The 21,206-nt window shown below is 47.1% G+C and overlaps 1 protein-coding gene across 1 annotated transcript in view; it reads left to right on the top strand.

The window, feature by feature from the left end:
* The window catches only part of LOC113452955 (transient receptor potential cation channel subfamily V member 2-like), a 34,299-nt gene extending 16,644 nt beyond the window's left edge, over positions 1–17,655 (top strand). The window contains exons 11-17 of the mRNA XM_087924486.1: positions 901–971; positions 4,667–4,832; positions 7,620–7,686; positions 9,775–10,082; positions 11,892–12,013; positions 12,192–12,286; positions 17,280–17,655. Coding sequence (XP_087780612.1) covers positions 901–971; positions 4,667–4,832; positions 7,620–7,686; positions 9,775–10,082; positions 11,892–12,013; positions 12,192–12,286; positions 17,280–17,389 — 939 coding nt within the window. The 3' untranslated portion in view covers positions 17,390–17,655. The remainder of the gene's footprint in view (positions 1–900; positions 972–4,666; positions 4,833–7,619; positions 7,687–9,774; positions 10,083–11,891; positions 12,014–12,191; positions 12,287–17,279) is intronic.
* Positions 17,656–21,206: the final 3,551 nt, after the last annotated feature.

Raw genomic sequence — 21,206 nt, forward strand, 5'->3', positions numbered from 1 at the left:
TCACCAGGCTCAAGGTTGACTCAGCTTTCTGTCCTTCCGAGGCGAGTAAAATGAGGACCCAGATTGTTGGGGGCGAAAGGCTGACTCTGTAAACCGCTTAGAGAGGGCTGTAAAGCACTGTGAAGCGGTATATAAGTCTGGGCGCTATTGCTATTGCTATTAAGAACCTATTGTGGCCTGTCGGCCGCCGGCCCCCTCCAGCAGCTAAATCAGAGGAGGAAGAGCAGGCGTGGGAGTCAGAGTCAGCAACAAGGCAACCTGGGAGCTCCGAGGAGGAAGAGGGAATCGAGCTGTCAGAGACAGAGACAGAGGCAGAGCCTGGGCCATCTGTCAGCCCTCAGATGGAGAGTCCAGGTCTGGAGGTGGCTGATGAGGAAGAGGAGGAACAGCTAGGTCCAGTGCCTGACATGCAGATGCCCAGAAGGCAGAGGAGAGGAGAGCAGTGGAAATCTATGAGCCGGACCTTGGGACGGAAGAGCCACCACTGCTAGTGAAGCCCCACCCTAGTTCTGGGGATAAAAGGCAGGGGGCAGAGATGAATAGATGTGGCAGACAACTATTCATCACCCTGCTGGACAGACTTGAGGTGAGAGGGGGTTTTTTGCCGGGGCTGCCGGCACTCCTAATAAAAGGAATTTTTGAGTTCACATCACAAGGTTTGTTGTGTTTGGAGAGCTGGATCAGAACAGAACCACTCTTCTGAATACATTGCTGCCGCCACACTGTGGCAGGAACCGTGCAGCACGGCCAAAGCAGCTCCGCTCCGCTCTCAAGAGCCTTTGCACAACCGCCCCCAAACTAACAACCGGCCAGTGTGAATTGGGTCTTACAAGCTCTTTCCCACATCCCTGTCATAATGCAGCATTCTGAATTTTTCTCTCCTTATTTATTCCCTTTTAGAGTTTTTACTTCTGGAGAAGACGCTTCTCTTGGAAAAGTCTTCTAGTGGATAGTTGCTTCGAAATATTCCTGTACGTGCGTATACGTTGCTGTTTTTCTGGAAGAATTAGATATAATGTGCACTAATAATTATTTATTTATTTGTTTGTTTGTTTGTTTATTTATTTATTTATGTCCTCTAATTAATTCCAAATCCTAACTGTTTACCATGTCTAATGGTCAGTTGCTTTGCTTTTGAGAGATGCTCCTGTAATGATCCAGGGTGTGGCACAAAGACCACCCAAGTCAGATAATAAGTAGGGGTCCCTTTATTAGCTCCATCTTTGGCTCCCAATGTTCCGGTTACCTTCCGGTTTGAAGAAAAACTCTCCCAGGAACCTGCAACAGCCTTTGGCTGCAGATATTCTAGTCCAAAATGTTGTAAACAGAAAACTTTAAACTATAAATCCAACAAAGCAAGATAAGGCAATAAATCCTGCAGGGCACGATAAGGCGTTCCAGAAGTGAAGTAACACGGCAGTAAATCAAACCAGTTGGGAGGATTCCAGGAACGCAGATAACAGCAGCCAACATTTAGATAAACTCAAAGTTCGTTCCTGACAACTGCCCCTCCCATCTGCCTCTCCTTTAAACTCCATCCCCAGATGTGCCTTGTGAAGGGGATCAGGGCCCACTCCTACCTCGTAAGTCATGCAACCCACATTGCTCTCTTCTCTGTTCTTCCTTGTGTGCCCTTGGATGAAGGGGGGGTGTGTGTGAACCTGGGTCTTCCTCTGAATTCCCTCTCCCTTGTTCTACCTCTTCCCTGCTCTGCCCAGCCTGACTTTGCCCTTCCCAAGTTTCCTCCACAGCCAATGGAGCCACTCTCCTGCTCCCTGTTAGCTGACTCTGATGGGGGGCACGACAACTCCTGTTACATTCACCTTATATTTATTTTTCATTTCTTTTTATCCCGCCCTTATTATTTTTATGCATAATTCAAGGCGGTGAACATATATAATACTTCACGTCCTTCCTTATTTTTACTTAGAGCAACAACACAAGGAAGTGGGTTGGGAGGACGGAGAGGGATTAGTCCAGAGTCACCCAGCCAGCTTTCATCTCTAAGGTGGAATGAGAACTTTCCCTCTCGTAGTGATTGCCCCAAAGTCACCCAGTGGGCTTTCATGCGGTGGTGGGCTGCAACCGGTTTAACAACCCGTTCTGTGAGCGCATGCTTTGCACGCGGCATTCAATAAACACCCATTTGAACCTCTCCAGCTCACCTACTAGCCTTCCCCAGGAAGTAGAACAGCCGATTCATGCGGTAATCCACTTTGCCACTTGAATCACCTGAGCTGCCAGAAAAGAAAAGGTCAGACGAGATAGGGCGAAGGCGGCAGTGGTGGTAGGCTGGCGGTTTGACCTGGTTTGGGCAAACAGGCAGTAAAAAAAAAAAGTCTGCAATCAGCTGAGAGGAGGGGAAAAGTGCGCCTAAAAGACCAAAAAGCAAATGGGAGGCTGGGAGGGACGCTCCTACCTTTTCGTTTCTTCATCCTCTCGGCTGATTGGCTTGTTAGGAGCATGTGCATTGGGGCGCATAGGCGCACATGCGCAATCACCCACCGAACTGGTAGTGTCTGAGGTAGGATCCCACCACCGGAGGGCAGGTGGGCGGGGCCAGCAGACCTTCATTTGGATCTGAACCGGCAGCAGCCCACCACTGCTTTCATGCCTTTCATGTAAACCAGCCAGGAAACACGATCGGATGAGCTCATTCTACTTCACTGTAACGCTGCGTTAACAGAATCTTGCAGGTCTGAAAGTACAAATCTCCCCCTGTTTCTATGAAAAACTGGGAAGCGTCCTTTCCATACTTTTTTCTCTGCCTGTTATGCAGGGGAGGGCTATGTCCATTCTTACCTCTTCATTCCCTAAACTGTACCTGTTTCTCTATTCTGTCAAGGTCATTCACACTCCCCAAATGCAGACTAGAATTGGAAGGGACTTTGGTGGTCTTTTAATCTAACCCCCACTCTAGCAGGAGACGCTATACCAGTGTTCCGACCAAGGCTTCCTGAGACTGTAATTAATCACACGCTTTGTCCAAACAACCCTCTTTTTATTTCAATGGCTGGGAATTATGTTCATTCCCAGCCTGTAATGAGTCACAAACAGTCTCTCGAGATAAGCACGCACCTTTATCTCCTTTGAATTGCTGACAACAACTAAAGTGCCAAATTAACTATAAAAAGCCAAATGGAGTACAAAGTCCACACAGAGCTTCAAGGTTTAATCTGAACAGAGTGAACAAAGTTGCTTCCTGCAAAAGCTCCTGTCCCTTTGCTCCTCCTTTATGTCTTATGGGAGACCCAGTCATCTGCAAGCCTTACTCCCAAGTCGCCCCTTTCGTCTTAACTGTTCTTGCCTTCTGGCAGCTCTGTGCACACATGCACTGGGAACAGGCTCCCGTTGTTCCTCTGCCTTGCTGTTGCCAGACTCCGGAGGCTCCTGAGTCAGCACAGAACTCTCAGATGGCCCTGGCCCCATCTTTATATCAGACGCAGGACCCTCGTCTGAGTCCTCTCCAGATTCCCGGCCTGGCTCATGTTCCTCCCCAGTGTCCGACTCTGCCGCCAACTCCACAGGCCACCGGCGGACCACAACAACTAGGAGTGTCAAACTCAATTTCATTGAGGGCCGTATCAGGGTTATGTCTGACCTTGGAGGGCGGGTGTGTGGGTATGGCCAGGGGTGGGCATGGACGACGGTGGGTGTGGCTTGGGTGGGCGTGATCACAGTGGGCATTTGACACAGGCTCAAGATGTGATTTTCCCCTTCTTTCTTTCCACAGTTCTTTACTATAAGTTTTTGGCTGGCAGAGCGCTACTGGAGGCCAGAGAGGCCCAAAACAGGCTGTGCGGGGGTCTCCGTCCAGCCCATGTTTGGCCTCCCCAGCCTCCAGCAACATTCTGACAGCCAGAAATGGGCCGCATGGAGGCCCTGGAAGGCTCTTGGAGGCCTGTTTTTGGCCAGCAGAAGCATCATGGGCCGGTCCTTTGATATTTCTGGCTCGGCCCCGCAGGCCAGTTTTAACCAGGCCACAGGCCGCATCCAGCCTGCGAGCTTTGAGTCTGTGGCACACCTGCTCTATAGCATGTCAGACAAATGGCAGTCCAGTCTCTTCTTGAAAACCTCCAGTGTTGGAGCGTTCACGATTTCTGGTGGCAAGTCGTTCCACTGGGTCATTGTCCTCACCGTTAGGAAGTTTCTCCTTAATTCCAGGTTGCTTCTCTCCTTGATGAGTTTCCATCTATCGTTTCCTGTCTTGCCTTCTGGTGCTTTGGAAGATAAATTGAATCTTTCTTCTTTGTGGCAGCCCCTCAGATACTGCTATCGTGTCCTCACCAGTCCTTCTTTCCTCCAGACTAGCCAAACCCAAACCCTGCAATCGTTCTTTGCATGTTTTAGTCTCCAGGCCTTTAACCACAGTTGCTCTTCTCTGCACTTTTTCCAAAGTCTCAACATCCTTTTTGTGCGGTGGGCCAAACTGAATGCAGTATTCCAGGTGTGGCTTTGGAAAATAAGTTGCCCCCACCTGCCGCTTTCTTTCTGGCAGCCCCTCAATTACTGGAAGGCTGCTATCATGTCCCCACCAGTCCTCCTTTCCTCCAGACTAGCCAAACCCAATTCCTGCAACCATTCTTCATATGTTTTTGTCTCTGTGTCTTCAATCATCTTTCTTGCTCTTCTCTTCTTCCTCTGTTTCTCTGTCCGGCCCTTCCAGGTTTGTGCAGGCACTCGCCATCCTGGCCTCGTCCGTGATGTTCTTTGCAAACACGGAAAAATACGTGCTGCCCATGGTGTTCGCCTTGCTTTTAGGCTGGGTGAACATGCTCTACTATACCCGCGGTCTCCAGCAGACGGGAATCTACATCGTGATGATCCAGAAGGTAGGTCACGAAACCCCAATCATTTCCGTTTCCAGATATTGGATGGCTCCTGATTTCTCAGGGCAGTTCAGAGTCTCAATGAAGTCGGTCAATTACAGGTCGCCCTCGTTTTTTTTAACAACCACAATTGAAACTGGCTGCTTGGTCATTAAGTGAAGCGGTCAGGATGTGAAACATCACAATGGGTCAGGATTTAACTTCCACTTTCCTGCAAAGGTCCTAAATGCAACGACTGGTGGAAAAGTAACTTTTCCATCCGAAGGGTGAAAAATTGCTGTACGAGGCAGTTGTTAAATGAGGACAACATATGAGGGGGACTTGGCAGGGCTGGGCTGCCACCGGTTCACCCCGGTTCAGGCGAACTGGTTTCTAATTTTATGGCCAGTTTGATGAACCGGTAAATTGCACCCCTCCCAGGTGTCTCCGTGTGGCCTGTTTTGGATGCCAGGTAAGTGCAGGGCTGCATGCAGGCTCGGGAAGGGCAAACAATGGGACTCCGGTCGGGTCTGGAAGGCCAGAAATGGGCCTGTTTCTGGCCTCCAGAGGGCCTCCAGAGCCTGGGGGAGGCTGTTTTCACTTTCCTGGAGGCTCGAGGAAAGCCTCGGGAGCCCGGGGAGGGTGAAACACACCCCCCACCATGGTCCAGGAGGCCGACTATGCCCATGGCAATGCCCACCCAGCAACCGGGCAGAGAAATGGTTGCTAAATTTTTTGGAGCCCAGTTCTGGTCCTTGATGCTCTCTGAGCTTCCTTGTTTTCTTGCAGACGTTTCATGACCCAACTAGGTAATTTCATCAGTGCTAGTATGGAGTGTCATTTATACTATGGTGTTTTGCCTGTCTGTATGGGTGGGAGTATGTTTGGGCTGCTTACTGATGGCTCTGGCTGTTTCTCAATTGGGGTATGGTTGGTTTGAAGTTAACCTTGGAGTTAATCCATGTGCCAACTCATAAAACATATTGTATACACGTTTTATAGTTGACAACAGAAAGGAGTGGGGAAGTTTCACAGAGCAGGCAGCAGTGTGGAATCGAAAGTACATTCCACTCATATTTTCTTCAAAGACTGATTAGATGACTGAAGCTTCTGCATGAAGATCTAATTCTTCATGATTTAATTGGAGTAACTGCCGGAATCCTGACACCATGCTGATCCGAGTGCTGCTTACTTGTGGAGGTGTGCTGGAGAAGGAAGGAAGGAAGGAAGGAAGGAAGGAAGGAAGGAAGGAAGGAAGGAAGGAAGGAAGGAAGGAAGGAAGGAAGGAAGGAAGGAAGGAAGGAAGGAAGGAAGGAAGGAAGGAAGGAAGGAAGGAAGGAAGGAAGGAAGGAAGATAGATTGCATTCAGCATCTAGATCAGAGGTGTCCAATTCTAGACCAGGCCATGTCCAAAAATGACAGGAAATTTCTAGAAGCCTAGCACTCTGAGAAATCAGCCATCAATAGACAGACGGACTTTATGCAAAAGAGACAAATAACTAGCCCAAAAGAGAACAAAAAGACTCCAGCACCTCTCCACCAGTAATCACCCCCACTCACACAGACAAGCACGTCACCAGAATATAAACTTGACAGCAAATCCCACTGCTTACTAGCACTGATGATGTTACCTAGTTGGGTCATGAAACGTCCGCAAAAGAATAAGCAAGCTCAGAGAACACCAAGGACCCCCTCATTTCAACCCTGAATTACATATATTCACCTTTATTGAAGACAACTTGCATTTATTTAGTTCCTGCTCAGTTAGCGGTACAGCTGGTGTTAACAATCTGAGCAATGGACTTGAATAACCTACAAAAGCGATTTTCAAACTGGGCTGTCGGGGTTCCAATTAATGCACCCATAGCAAGCAAAACTCCGAGGCAGGTGGATTCCTCAAAGAATAGTTTTATTGGATATATCATATTGGCACAGTTCTGGTGAAAACCGACTTTGAAAACTCCCGTGGTTTTTACCTAATTAAAAGTAAAAGTTTTCTCCCTTCTCCAAACAATCAGTGTCACATGGTCCAATCAGGGTGCCGTCCGGTTGCCTGGTGACTTCGCTCCTCCTCTTTCCGGCCACCTGTGGGAACGTCCTTGGTTCCCAGGAGAAAGTCTTTTGTTTTGGTTATGAAACCTCAGCTATCCAAGGGTGGATTCGGCTGGTTTGGACTGGTTCGAGCGAACCAGATGTTAAATTTACACCCAGTTCACTGAACTGGTAGTTGAATTGACCGGCTGGCCCCTCCCCTCCCATGAGTATCCACACAGCCCATTTTGGATGCAGGTAACTGCAGAGTATGCGGACACGGCCTTCCAGAAGTCTGGAAACGGGCCTGTTTCTGGCTTCTGGAGGGTCTCCGGACCCTGGGGGAGGCTGTTTTCACCCTCCCAGAGGCTTGAGGAAAGCCTCCGGACCCTGGGAAAGGTGAAAAATGGCCCTCCTGGAAGTTTCAGTAGGCTACGCCTACCATGGCCACACCCATCCAGCAACTGGGCAGCAAACTGGTTGCTGGCATTTTTGAATCCCACCCCTGCAGCTATCTCTATATTTCCCCCCTCCCTATCCTTCAGCTTTAGTGTGGCAACATTGAAGCAACAAAATGTCTTCGGTCAGGTCAGCTCCAGGGTTGACATAGGCACCCTTTGAGATCCATGTATTTGGCTTAGCCCCGAAGCCAGCTGGCTCGGGCCGCTCCAGTGGCGAGCCCAGGCAGAAACCGTGCACGATCGCGGATTCCTGCCTGCCGCCGAAGCGCTGCAAACCGGAACTCCCTCATCTTCACATGGCTTCTCTTTCTTGTTCTAGGCCATCTTGAGGGACCTTCTGCACTTCCTGATGGTTTATGTGATCTTCCTATTTGGCTTTGCAACAGGTAAGTGTCATAGAGAGGCACAGATGAGCATAGCCAAGATAGATAAGCCCTTTCTCATTTCCACCTGAGCAGGAAGGGGTCAAGGATCAAGGAAAGGTGCTGCTGTTAGTGTCCTTGGTTAAAGAGTTGGTCTAGCAGGTCCGTTTAGAACTCCGAGAATCCCCTCTAGGACTGCTGGGTGAGAATTTATATTAGGAAAGATTTTCTGTGACAGATATACCTTAATCGGGGGTGGGGAGAGTTCAGTTTTGGAACAGACAGAGAGTCCCTCAGTAAACAAGTGAGTGAATGAATGAGTGAATGAATGATTAATGAATGAATGAGTGAATGAACAAATGAATGAACAAATGAATGAGTGAATGAATGAATAAATGAGTGAATGAATGAGCAAATGAATAAATGAGTGAATAGGTGAATAAATGAGTGAGTGAATGAACTAATACGTGAATGAATGAGTGAATGAATGAATGAATGAATGAATGAGTGAGTGAATGAACAAATGAATGAACAAATGAATGAATGAGTGAATGAATGAATAAATGAATGAATGAGTGAATGAACAAATGAATGAATGAGTGAATGAATGAATGAATGAGTGAATGAATGAGTGAGTGAATGGGTGAATAAATGAATGAGTGAATGAATTAATACATGAATGAGTGAATGAATGAATGAATGAATGAGCAAGTGGATAAATGAGTGAATAAGTGAGTAATTGAATTAATGAATGAGTGAATAAGTGAGTAATTGAATTAATGAATGAGTGAATGAATAGGTGAATAAATGAGTGAGTGAATGAATGAGTGAATGAATGAACGAGTGAATGAATGAATGAATGAGCAAGTGGATGAATGAGTGAATAAGTGAGTAAATGAATTAATGAATGAGTGAATGAATAGGTGAATAAATGAGTGAGTGAGTGAATGAATGAGTGAATGTATGAAAATAAAAGAATATGATAGAATGAAAGAGTTGGAAGGGACCTTGGAGGTCTTCTAGTCCAAACCGCTTGCTCAGGCAGGAAGCCCTAAACCATTTCAGACAAATGGTTGTTCAATCTCATCTTAAAAATTTCCAGTGTTGGAGGATTCATAACTTCTGGTGGTAAGTTGTTCCACTGGTTAATTATTCCCTTAGGAAATTTCTTCTTAGTTCTGAATGAGTAAACAAGTGTATGAATGATTGAATGAATGAGTGGATGAATGGGTGAATTAACGAGTAAATGAGTTGATAAATGGAATGAATGAATGATTAAAGGAGTGGATAAATGGGTCAGTGAGCGAATGAATGAGTGCAAGACACAGCTCTACAGAGGGGTTTAATCACTGGAGGATTTTAAGAAAAGACTGGACAACCCTTTGTCTGAAATGATATAGGGCGGTGGTGGCTACCTTTTTTGGGCTCCTGTGTCAAAAATTGTATGCGTGTTAGTGCACACGCACCAGAATGCAATGCGCCCCCCCCCTGCAAGCCCACTGCGCATGTACATTTCATCTCCCCACACCACCCGCTGCCACCCTCTTATCTGCACTGCGCCTCACAGCTGATTTTTCAGCTGGTGTGAGGCCTTTTTTGGTCTCCCAGAGGCTTGGAAAAAACCTCTGCGAGGCTTTTCAGGGTGAATAATAGGCCCATTTCATCACTTCCGGTATTACAGGTATTACGAAAAAGGCCTCAAACCAGCCGAAAAATCGGCTGTGAGGTGCACGCATGCGCAGTGAGGTCAGTTTGCCTGCGGCTTGCGTGCCGACACAAATGGTTCTAACGTGCCACTTGTGGCACCCGTGCCATAGGTTCACCATCACGGATATAGGGTCTCCTGCTAGAGCAGGGGGTTGGACTAGAAGACCTCCAAAGTCCCTTCCAGCTGTGTTCTGTTTGATTGATTGAGTCCATGCCGTGAAGAATTCAGAGTCCAGATTTCTTGGTATCTTGATGCCAACAAAACTCGAACGATAAGATCAGGGGAACAACTAACGATGCCCCCAACGATCAACCAAAGACACGTTGGGTCTCATGTCCTTCGAAGTGAGAAGGTTCCTCCAAAGTTTCCAGAGAAATAATCGAAATTTCAATGGCTCCTTGCAGCTCTCATCATTCTCACCGGGGGCGCCCCCCATTCCTCCCACAACACGTCCGTCCCTCTCAGCGACGACTCTAAAGAGCAGGCCGTGTATTCGGGGCTATTCCAGACGGCTCTGCTGCTCTTCAGGTTCACCATCGGCATGGGGGACCTGGAGTACAACGAGAACGTAAAGTACAGCGACTTAGCGATGCTGTTGGTGCTGCTCTTTGTCATCTTGACCTACATCCTCTTGCTCAACATGCTGATTGCCCTGATGAGTGAAACGGTCACCAACGTCTCTGGGTATAGCCAAAGCGTCTGGCAGTTGCAGGTGAGGCCCCGTGATTGGGACGGTGGCCATTCCTGGCCCAGCAGGGGCTTAAATGGCACCAGACCCAAAGAACCAGCAGAAGAGAAATTTGTAGCTCGGGGTTCAACTGTGGGGTCCTTGGTGCTCTCTGCGCTGGGAGGTTTTCTTGAAGGCATTTCATGAGCCAACTAGGTAACGTCATCAGTGCTAGAAGGGAGGAGGAGGAGGGAGGAGAGGGAGGAGGAAGGAGGTAGTAAAGGTGTCCTTGGGGCTCTCTGAGTTGTGTGGTTTTCTTGCAGGCATTTATGACCCAACTGGGGAACATCATCAAGGCTAGAAGGGAGGAAGGGTTTTTTTGCTCTATTTATATAGCGGTGACTTGCGTTGTCAGTGTCAGTGGGAGTATTCTGGATAGTTGCTGTTCATTAGGCTGTTGTTATAGTGTTTGATTCTCTCATGTTCTGTAGTTCAGTCATGAAATGTATGTAAGAAAACAATCAAGCTCAGAGAGCACCAAGGACTTCTTCACTGCCTTCCTTCTCCTCTTCCTCCTCCTCCCTTCCTTCTAGCACTGATGATGTTACCTAATTGGGTCATGAAATGTCTGCAAGAAGACCATTAAGCTTTATCGTATTTATCATCTTTCTTTCTTTCTTTCTTTCTTTCTTTCTTTCTTTCTTTCTTTCTTTCTTTCTTTCTTTCTTTCTTTCTTCTTTCTTTCTTTCTTTCTTTCTTTCTCTAATCTATCATTTCTCTATCTATCTATCTATCTATCTATCTATCTATCTATCTATCTATCTATCTATCTACCTATCTATCTTTCTATCTATCAATCTATCTATCTCATCATTATCTATCTGTATCTATCTCATCTCTATTTATATGTCTAGCTAATCTATCTACTATCTATCATTATCTATCAATCTGTTTATCTATCTATCTACAGTATCTATCTATCTATCTATCTATCTATCTATCTATCTATCTATCTATCTAATCTCTCCATCTTTCTTTCTTTCTTTCTTTCTTTCTTTCTTTCTTTCTTTCTTTCTTTCTTTCTCTATCTAATCTATCATCTGTCTCATCATTATCTATCTATCTCATCTCTATCTATATGTCTATCTAACCTATCTATCTCATCTCTATCTCTATCTATCTAATCTGTCTATCTATCTCATCTCTACCTACCTACCTACCTGTCCATTCATCCATCCATTCATCCATACACATATTGCTTCCTTCCTTCTTTCCTTCCTTCCTTCCCAATCTATATCTATATCTATATCTATATCTATATCTATATCTATATCTATATCTATATCTATATCTATATCTATATCTATATCTATATCTATCTATCTATATCTAATCTATATCTATATCTAATCTATATCTATGTCTATGTCTATGTCTAATCTATATATCTATATATCTTTCTTTCTATCTATCTCTATGTATCTATCTATCTCAATCTAATCTACCATCTATTTCCTATCTATCTATCTATCTATCTATCTATCTATCTATCTATCTATCATCGATCTATATCAGGGGTAGTCAACCTTTTTATATCTACCGCCCACTTTTGTATCTCTGTTAGTAGTAAAATTTTCGCTAACCGCCCAGTAACGGGGCAGTAACGGGTTCCACAGTAACGGGGATTTATAAAGGAGGGGACAAAACCCCTACCGCCCACCATGAAAGCTGGAACGCCCACTAGTGGGCGGTAGGGACCAGGTTGACCCCCACTGCTCTATATCCACTCTCTTCCTCCCTCCCTCTCCCTCTCTCTGGTTTAATAAGCTGTGTTCCCCACCACTCTCTTTGCAGAGAGCAATCGCTATTCTGGAGATAGAGAAAAACTGGATCTGGTGCTGGCAAAAGGCCCAGAGATCCGGCTGTTACCTCTCCATCGGCTCTGAGGACAAGAAAGACCAGCGGTGGTTTTTTCGGTAAGCTTAAACCGAAACGCGCCCCATTGGGGTACGAAAAACACGTCGTTTCAGAAATGGACCCTCCTAGCTTCCCTCAAGCACAAAGGGAGGGAGAGAAGCCCCTTGGAGACGAGCAAGACTTTGTTCCTGCTACATATCCATCTTGGGGTTTGTGTGTGTATGTGTCCTTTTCTAGAGTAGAAGAAGTAAACTGGGAAGACTGGAATGAAAAACTGGATGCCCTCAGGGAAGATCCTGTGGGATCCCACCTCCTGGAGGAATCCTCTTCGGGTAAGACGAGGGCTACGGCAGGAGTTGGTGCCCGCGCGTCTTTGTGACTTTCTAAGCTGTGGGTAGGATTTTATGTAGTGAAGGTGGAATAGAGGCATGGGCTCCTTGTGGGGGAGGGAGGGGTTAGACTAGATGACCTACATGGTCCCTTTCAACTCTGATTATCTGTAGTCCTCCAGAGGTAAGCTGGCAGGAATAGCTAACGCCCAAGAAGATAGGCTCAAGATCCAGAGGGATCTTGACAGACTAGAACCCTGGGCCGTATCTAATAAAATAAAATTCAATGTAGAGAAAAGGAAAGTCCTACACTTAGGCAAGAAAAACCCAAAGGACACCTATAATAGACTGGGTGGAACCAGGCTCAATAGCAGGAACTGGGAGGGGGATCTCGGAGTCTTAGTGGACAAACAGCTAAATAGGAGCCGATGTTGTGCAGCAGCAGCCAAAAAAGCCAACGCAATCCTAAGTTGCGTTAACAGAGGGATACAATCGAGATCAAGGGAGGTACTAATACCACTCTATGAAGCCTGAGTAAGACCACACCTAGAGTACTGCATCCAGTTTTGGTCACCACACTATAAAAAAAGATGTTGAGACTCTGGAAAGAGTGCAGAGAAGAGCAACCAGGATGATGAGGGGACTAAAACATGCAATGAACGGTTGCAGGATCTGGGCCTGGCTAGTCTAGGGAAGAGAAGGACCAGGGGAGACAGGATAGAAGTTTTCCAATATCTCAGGGGCTGCCACAGGGAGGAGGAAGGGGGTCAAGCTATTTTCTAAAGAGCCTGTAGGCCAGACAAGGAATAATGGATGGAAACTGACCCAGGAGAGGCTCAACCTGGAAATAAGGAGAAACTTTCTGACAGTGAGAACAATCAACCCATGGAACAGAAGTTGCCCTCAGAAGTTGTGGGAGCTTCATGCCTGTAGACTTTCAAGAAGAGATTGGACTCCCATCTGTCAGAAATGGTGTAGAGTCTCCCGCTTGGGCGGGGGGGTTGGACTAGATGACCTACCAGGTCCCTTCCAACTCTGATTATCTGTTAAATCTGTATAGTGTTTTCCCAGAAAACTGGCTCTGCTTCCGTGATGATGATGCTACCGGTTTGGAACGGTTCGGCTGATCCGGTAGTAAAAAAAAAGCCTCCGACTATAGCTGAGAGGATCAGCTTGAGAGGCGAAAGAAGAGGAAAGTGCCAGATCGGCATCTCACCTGCCCCTGCGCTTTTCTCTTCTTTATCCTGATTGGCGCTGCAGGCCTCAGCTGGTGTGTGGAAAGCCGCGCTCGTAGGCGAGGTGCGCGCACATTAGGCGCGCGCACAATCACAGAACCGGTAGTGGAAGAAGTAGGATCCCACAGCCGCTCCGCTTGGTGTGCAACGCCGAATGAACCACACACCGAGGTGGAGATTTACAAAAGCTTTATTCTGGCCAAAGAAAAGACACAAAGGGGATAACAGAATCAAAAGACTTGGAAGGGATCTTGGAGGTCTTCTAGTCCAGCCCCTTGCTCAAGCGGGAAACCCTATACCATTCTCGACAGATGGCTGTCCAGGCTCTTCTTAAAAACCTCCAGGGATGAAACACCTGCAACTTCTAGTGGCAAGCAGTTCCACTGGTTAATTTTCCTCACTGATAGGAAGTTTCTCCTTAATTCCAGGTTGCTTCTCGCCTTGATTAGTTTCCATCCTTGTCCTGTTTTGTTGTCTTTTAAACATTTAAAAGTCTTCTCTTTCGTGGACGTTTTTTTTTTTTGGAAAGAGGTATCATTCCGAATAGACTTGTGCAAAGAACACGCCTTCCATAAAACATTTTTATTTGTCCTCTCACTCCAAGTCATCTCCTCTTAGGTCATCCTAAGGCATCACTAATGTCTCTTCATTTAACAGAGTTGGAAGGGACCTTGGAGGTCATCTAGCCCAATTCCCCTGCCCAAGCAGGAGACCCTACACCATTTCTGACAAAGGGCAGTCCAATCTATATGTATAAAAGCAAAATATCACTCAAGCATCATCACAAAATCTCCGGAACCTTAAAGCCTACAAAACTTGAAATTTGGCCCATATGTTCCTCTTGGCTTCTAGGTGCTCACTAAGAAAGGATTTTGAGAAATGACCCTCAGAGCATTTAGAGTATTTCCTATATTATTATTATTATTATTATTATTATTATTATTATTATTATTATTATTATTATTATTATTAACACGCTCTGATGCTAAGGAGTCCTACTCCCCCTCCCCACCTGAAGAGAAATCTGCTCCAAATGCAAAACACAAGCAGAGGAGTTTCAGTTTTACAGCACCAAGCAGCTTTAGTACAGAACAGTTGAGCTAAGCCACGCCCAGGCTCCTTGCTGTCTCCTTCTTGTTCACATAGCAAATTTCAGTTTCCAAACAGTCCTCAACTCTCTTACCCACTGACAGCACAGTAGCCAGATGGATACTGATGGATGCTGGTAGGCAGAGGCAGAATTTCCCACCCCCCAACCTTATTTTCTTCCCCAAAAACTAATCCCGAGCCACATAGTTTCCTAGTGAAACATGGTGCTTAATATGCAGGTACAATACAGGTATGATATCTGCATATTAGATATCATAATATTGAACTTGAAGCGAGGGTACGTATAATATCTGTCCTCGACTTACGACCCCCATTGCACCCAGAATTTATGTCGCTAAGTGAGACGTTTGTTAGGTTGAGTTTCGTCCCATTTTACGACCTTTCTCGCCACATTTGTCAAGCGAATCACTGCAGCTGTTAAGTTAGTCACACGGTTGTTAAGTGAATCTGGCTCCCCCCTGGTGGTTTTTTTTCTTGTCGGAAGGTCGCAAAAGGAGACCCTGCGAACATCGTAACTAGGAGTCCGTTGCCAAGCATCTCAATTTTGATCACGTGACCCTGGGGGGGGGATGCTGCAACGGTTGTTAAGCGTGAAAAACGGTCGCAAGTCACTTTTTGGCAGTGCCGTTGTAACCCTGAACGATCACTAAGCGAACTGTTGTAAGTCGAGGATTCCTCTTATATAACTGTATTCTATTTCTCTCCTTCATTATATATGTCCATTTTTTAAAAAAAGAAACATAAAGTTAAAATAAACCTGGAGCAACTAAAAAAAGCCCCATATCTATACCGTACTATAGAGGTGGTCCTCGACTTATAACAGTTGTAAGCTCTCAGGACCCCTGTTATATATGTTCACTTTTTTTAAAAAAAACAAAAACCTTCTTGTATGTAAAAAAGTTCAAAAAAACTCTAGCATATGCATAAACTGGAAAATATTGCCCAACTTTTAACTGTCACTAAATGAACCGTGGTAAGTCGAGGACTTCCTGTATTCAGTGATCAATAGCACATTTCTCCCCAATTTCCACTAACTTGTAAGCCCTCCCACCTCTGCTACGTTCCCCTTTTCTCCTGCATTACGTTATATGGAGTCAGCAAAAATATTTATATCCCAGCATAATCATCCAGCTCTGAAATGTGTGTTTCTATCCGAAGTTGTGAAGTTTCTAAGAGTTTGGACAGACATTTGTCCAAAATGATACCTCCAAGGACCCTTCCAGTTTCTTTCTTTCTTTCTTTCTTTCTTTCTTTTTCTTTCTTTCTTTCTTTCTTTCTTTCTTTCTTTCTTCTTCTTCTTCTTCTTCTTCTTCTTCTTCTTCTTCTTCTTCTTCTTCTTCTTCTTCTTCTTCTTCTTTCTTCTTCCTCCTCCTTCTTTTTTCTTCCTCCTTTTTTCTTCCTCCTTCTTTCTTCTTCTTCCTTGTTCTTCCTTCTTTCTTCTTCGTACTTCTTCCTTCTTCGTACTTCTTCCTTCTTTCTTCTTCCTCCTCCTCCTTCTTTCTTTCTTCTTCCTCCTTTTTCTTCCTACTTGTTCCTTCTTCTTCCTTCTTCCTTCTTCATACTTCTTCCTTCTTCTTTCTTCTTCTTCCTCCTCCTCCTTTCTTTCTTCTTCTTCCTCCTCCTCCTTTCTTTCTTCTCCCTCCTTCTTTCTTCTCCCTCCTTCTTTTTCTTCCTCCTTCTTCCTTCTTCCTTCTTCTTCCTTCTTTCTTCTTCTTTCTTCTTCCTTCTTCCTTCTTCTTCTTCCTCCTCCTCCTCCTCCCCTTCTCCTTCTTCCTGGGTGAACTTTACCTGCTATCCGCCAGCAGATGGCAGCGTGGCTCCATCAAACTGAAACACTCTCCTTCTACAACCAGACAGTCCTCGACTTACGACTGATCACTTAAAAGTCCGACCTTCTGTTAGGTTACAACCCAGTCCTGAAGTTGTGATAGTCGCTCTACCTTTGAGACCCTGATCGGTTGTAGCTTTCTGCGATCATTTGCCCTATTTTATGATAGTTTCATCTCAATATGGTACTGCGGGTTTGCTTAACAACCGTGGTGTTTTCTTAACGATAGCCGCACAAAAGGTCCTAAAAGCAATCTATCTATTTTACAATGGTCATGTCTTGTGACTGCGATGAACAGGTTCCATTGTGGTCAGAAATCGAGGACTAGCTGCCAGGGGGTTTGGAGGAGGGGACTTCCCCACTCCCAAACATTCTGTAGAGGTGGTCCTCAATTTATGGCCGCAATTCAGCACCAAATTCCTGTGGCTGAGCAAAACACCTGAGTTTTGCCCCATTTTACGAACATTCTTGCCACGGTTGTTAAGTGAATCACCAGATATTAAGTGACTCAGAAGGTTGTTAAGCGACTTCGGCTTCCTCGTTGAGTTGTCTGAAGGTCGTACAATGTGATCGCATGATCCCGGGATACTGCGACCGTCGTAAATAGGAGTCGGTTGCCAAGCGCCTGAATTTTGATCATGGACGCTGCAACATTTGTAAGAGTGAAAAAAAAAAGGGGAGCTAACATCCCTCTTTATCGGTGCCGTTGTAACTTGGAATGGTCACTAAACGAATGGTTGTAAATCGAGGTCAAGATGTAAAACAGTTGTTAGCGTGGTAACTTGTGATAATCGCTCATTTCTCGACTTCTCCGTTACTCCAGAGTCGAAACTACGCGACTGGTTGGCTCGGGCAAAGTCTCGCTTCTCCTGGTTGGTGGAGGAAGAGGAGGAGCAGGAAGAACGGGTGTCTCTGCACAACTTAAGACCCTAGGAGGAGGGGAGGAACCCGCTCCTTGCCCCGGGAAGGAGGGACGGACGGAGGGGCGTCTCAGCCACGAAAGGAGCCCCCTCAACGGCTCTTTGGTGCCTTTGGGGGGGGATTCTGCCGCCCCCTCCCCCGCCTCAATTAATGCAGCTCCTAAGTGGTTTGAGAGGGGAAACTTAGCTGAGTTTAGCCCTTCTCCTCCTCTCCTCCTTTTTCCCCTCCTCTTCCTCTTCCTCCCCTCCTCCATCTTCCCCTCCTCCTCTCCTTCCACTCCTCCTGCTCCTCTCCTTCTTCTTCCCTCCTCCTCCTCTTCTCCTTCTTCTTCCTCTCTTCCCTCCTCCTCCTCCCTCCTTCTTCCTCTCTCCTCCTCCTCTCCTTCCTCCCCTCCTCCTCCTCCACTTTCTCTTTCCCCCTCCTCCTCCCTCCTCCTCCCTCCTCTCCTCCTTCTCCTCTCCTTTGTGTTCCCCTCCTTCTCCTCTCCTTTTCCTTCCCTCCTTCTCTCCTTCCCCTCCTCCTTCCTCTTCTCCTCCTCCTCCTCCCATTCTGCTTCCTCTCCTTCCCCTCCTCCTTCCATTCCTCTTCCATACTCCTCTCCTCCTCCACCATCCCTCCCTTCTCTCCTCCTCTCCTTCCTCTTCCCTCTCCTCCTCCTTTCCTCCTCCCTTCTCCTTCTCCTTCCTTCCTTTCTCCCTTCCTCTTCTCCTTCTCCTCCTCTCCCATTCTGACTCCCACTCCTTCTCCTCCTCCTTCCACTCCCCTCTCCTCCCTCCTCCTCTCCCTCTCCCCCTTCTCCTCCACCCCTCCTTATCCTCCCCTGACCCCTTCCCCTCCCCTTTCTCTTCCCCTCCTCCTCCTCTCCTCCTCCTCTCCTCCTCCTCCTTCTCTCCTCCTTCTCCTCTCCTTTGTGTTCCCCTCCTCCTCCTCCTCCTTTTCCTTCCCCTTCTTCTCTCCTTCCCCTCCCCTCCCTCCTCCTCCTCTCCTCTTCCTCCTTCTCCTCCTCCTTCCCCTTCCCCCTCCTCCTCTCCTTCCCCTCCTCCTCTTTCCTCTTCCCCTCCTCCTCCTCTCCTTCTTCCCTTTCTCCTTCTCCTTCTCCTCCTCCTCCACTGCTTCCTCTTCTCTTCCTCCTCCTCCCATTCTGCTTCCCACTCCTTCCCCTCCTCCTTCCATTCCCTCTTCCATACCCCTCTCTCCTCCTTCCACCCTCCCTCCCCTTCTCCCCCTCCTCCTCCTCCTCCTCTCCTTCTCCTTCCCCTTCCCTTCCTCCTTCCTCGTCTCCTTCTCCTCCTCCCATTCTGACTCCCACTCCTTCTCCTCCTCCTTCCACTCCCCCTCTCCTCCCCCTCCTCCTCTCCCTTCCCCCTTCTCCTCCACCCCCTCCTTATCCTCCCCTGACCCCTTCCCCTCCCCTTTCTCTTCCCTCCTCCTCCTCTCCTCCTCCTCTCCTCCTCCTCCTTCTCTCCTCCTTCTCCTCTCCTTTGTGTTCCACTCCTCCTCCTCTCCTTTTCCTTCCCCTTCTTCTCTCCTTCCCCTCCTCCCCTCCTCCTCCACTCCTCTTCCTCCTTCTCCTCCTCCTTCCCCTTCCCCTCCTCCTCTCCTTCCCCTCCTCCTCTTTCCTCTTCCCCTCCTCCTCCTCTCCTTCTTCCCTTTCTCCTTCTCCTTCTCCTCCTCCTCCACCTTCCTCTTCTCTTCCTCCTCCTCCCATTCTGCTTCCCACTCCTTCCCCTCCTCCTTCCATTCCCTCTTCCATACTCCCTCTCTCCTCCTTCCACCCTCCCTCCCCTTCTCTCCCCCCTCCTCCTCCTCTCCTTCTCCTTCCCCTTCCCCTCCTTCTTCCTCCTCTCCTTCTCCTCCTCCCATTCTGACTCCCACTCCTTCTCCTCCTCCTTCCACTCCCCCTCTCCTCCCTCCTCCTCTCCCTTCCCCCTTCTCCTCCACTCCCCTCCTTGTCCTCCCCCTGACTCCTTCCCCTCCCTCTTCTCCTTCCCCCTCCTCTTCCTCCTCCTCGAAATGAACCACTGGCTCAAGGATTGGTGCCTCTCCCTCCGCAAGCCAAGTTTGACTTCTTAGACGCGCATTACCTACAAGAAGGGCTTCTAGCCATGGATGGGCTGCATCTCCCAAGAACCGTATTTGGAAAACGCCTGGCTCAACTTATCGGAAGGACTTGTCGGAAGGAACTTTCCTGCCTTCGTTCCCGGCTGGGAAGCAATCAGCAAACCGATGCCCAGAAGAAACAGACTCAGAAGGAAGCTGCCAGAAAGCAGAATCCTTTAATTCAGGAAGGCTAGATGAATTAGCGACACGGCTCAAGGGTTCCTGGCTAGCTGGCAAATTGGGATGGCAAGCCTGTGCCTTTTTATACTTGATTTTCCTCTGAAGCTAGAGGCGGGTTGCTGTGGGCTCGCAGGGGCCCAGGAGAGCCCCTAGCTAAGACTCTGCGGGGCTCAGAGGGCCCCCAATAACCTCAGAAAGACAAGCAGCCAGGAAAAGCTCTTCCTAGGCTTAATTGAATTTCTGGGCATTCAGCCAAGAGTGTTTCGTACCTTGTAAAAGTGTTGCAAGCTAGATAACCCAACGAGACAGACACAGACTTCAGAGGATAATTAGGACTGCAGAAAAAAACAATTGCTACCAGCCTGCCTTCCATTGAGGACCTGTATACTGCACGAGTCAACACTATCCATGTATTTACAAAGTCTGCACTACTATCACTATTAATCTTCTCATCACTCCTTATCACCCATCCCCTCCCGCTTGTGACTGTACGACTGTAACTTTGTCGCTTGTATCCTTACGATTTATATTGACTGTCTCCTAGTATGATTTGATTGCTTATTTGTACCCTATCATTAAGTGTTGGACCTTATGATTCTTGACTCTTGATGAATGTCTCTTTTCTTTTATGTACACTGAGAGCATTTGCACCAAGATAATTTCCTTGTGTGTCCAATCACACTTGGCCAATAAAGAATTCTATTCTATTCTATAAACAATCCACTCAGTGCTTGGGAGGGAGAGCCACTGAGAAAATCAGATAACCTAGCCACTAGCCTCCCAGAAGATTAATTCCCAAATAATAAGAATCACATAACTCACCAGAAACCCCACTAAGACTCCAAGATCCCTCTCACAGTCACTGCTATTAAGCCTGGTTTCACCCAGTCTTTTATTTAAGTATTAAATGCACGAAATAATAAACAACTTTTGGTATATATCATTGTTTAGGTAATTAGGGCAAAGAAACGACATCGGGTTGGCCACACCCACACAGTCACATGACCACCCAGCCATGCCCACCCAGCCAGTCATTAGGGCAGAGAGCCCCTTGCTAAAAAATTTGAAGCCCACCCCTGTTTGATGATCCTACAGTTTGATGGGATTATTTGTGCGTCTCTAGTTAAAGTGATTGCCCTGGATCCTATCTTCCTGCCTTAATGTGTTAATCCTGTCCCAGGACCTTTGGCTTTTCTATCCTGGGGGGGGGGTTAATCCTGTCGTGGGGGGCAGGAAAAAGGGAATGTCCAGTTTACCTTGGAGAGTTTATTTTTAGCCTACATCCCCTTATCTTAAGGGCTCTACTTAAGCATGTCTGTTGTCAGCTCTGTTACTTTGTAACAGTCATTAGCAGGGCTGCTCTGAGTTTTCTTTTCAGCTGGTGCTTCTTGGTTTTCTTAAAGGGGCAAGGGCTGGCTCGAGTCTCTCAGCACTGTTTTCTGAAGTTTCTGGTGCTGTCCTTTTGGGGTGTACTTCCCGCAGACTTTAAACTAAAATTGAGGGTGGGAGGGTGACCGAGCCTTAGAATCTTTAGGACCAAACCTCAGCA

Source organism: Pseudonaja textilis, chromosome 1, assembly GCF_049901715.1.
Source record: "Pseudonaja textilis isolate UNSWEBS1 chromosome 1, rPseTex1.2, whole genome shotgun sequence".
Taxonomy (NCBI): Eukaryota; Metazoa; Chordata; class Lepidosauria; order Squamata; family Elapidae; genus Pseudonaja; species Pseudonaja textilis.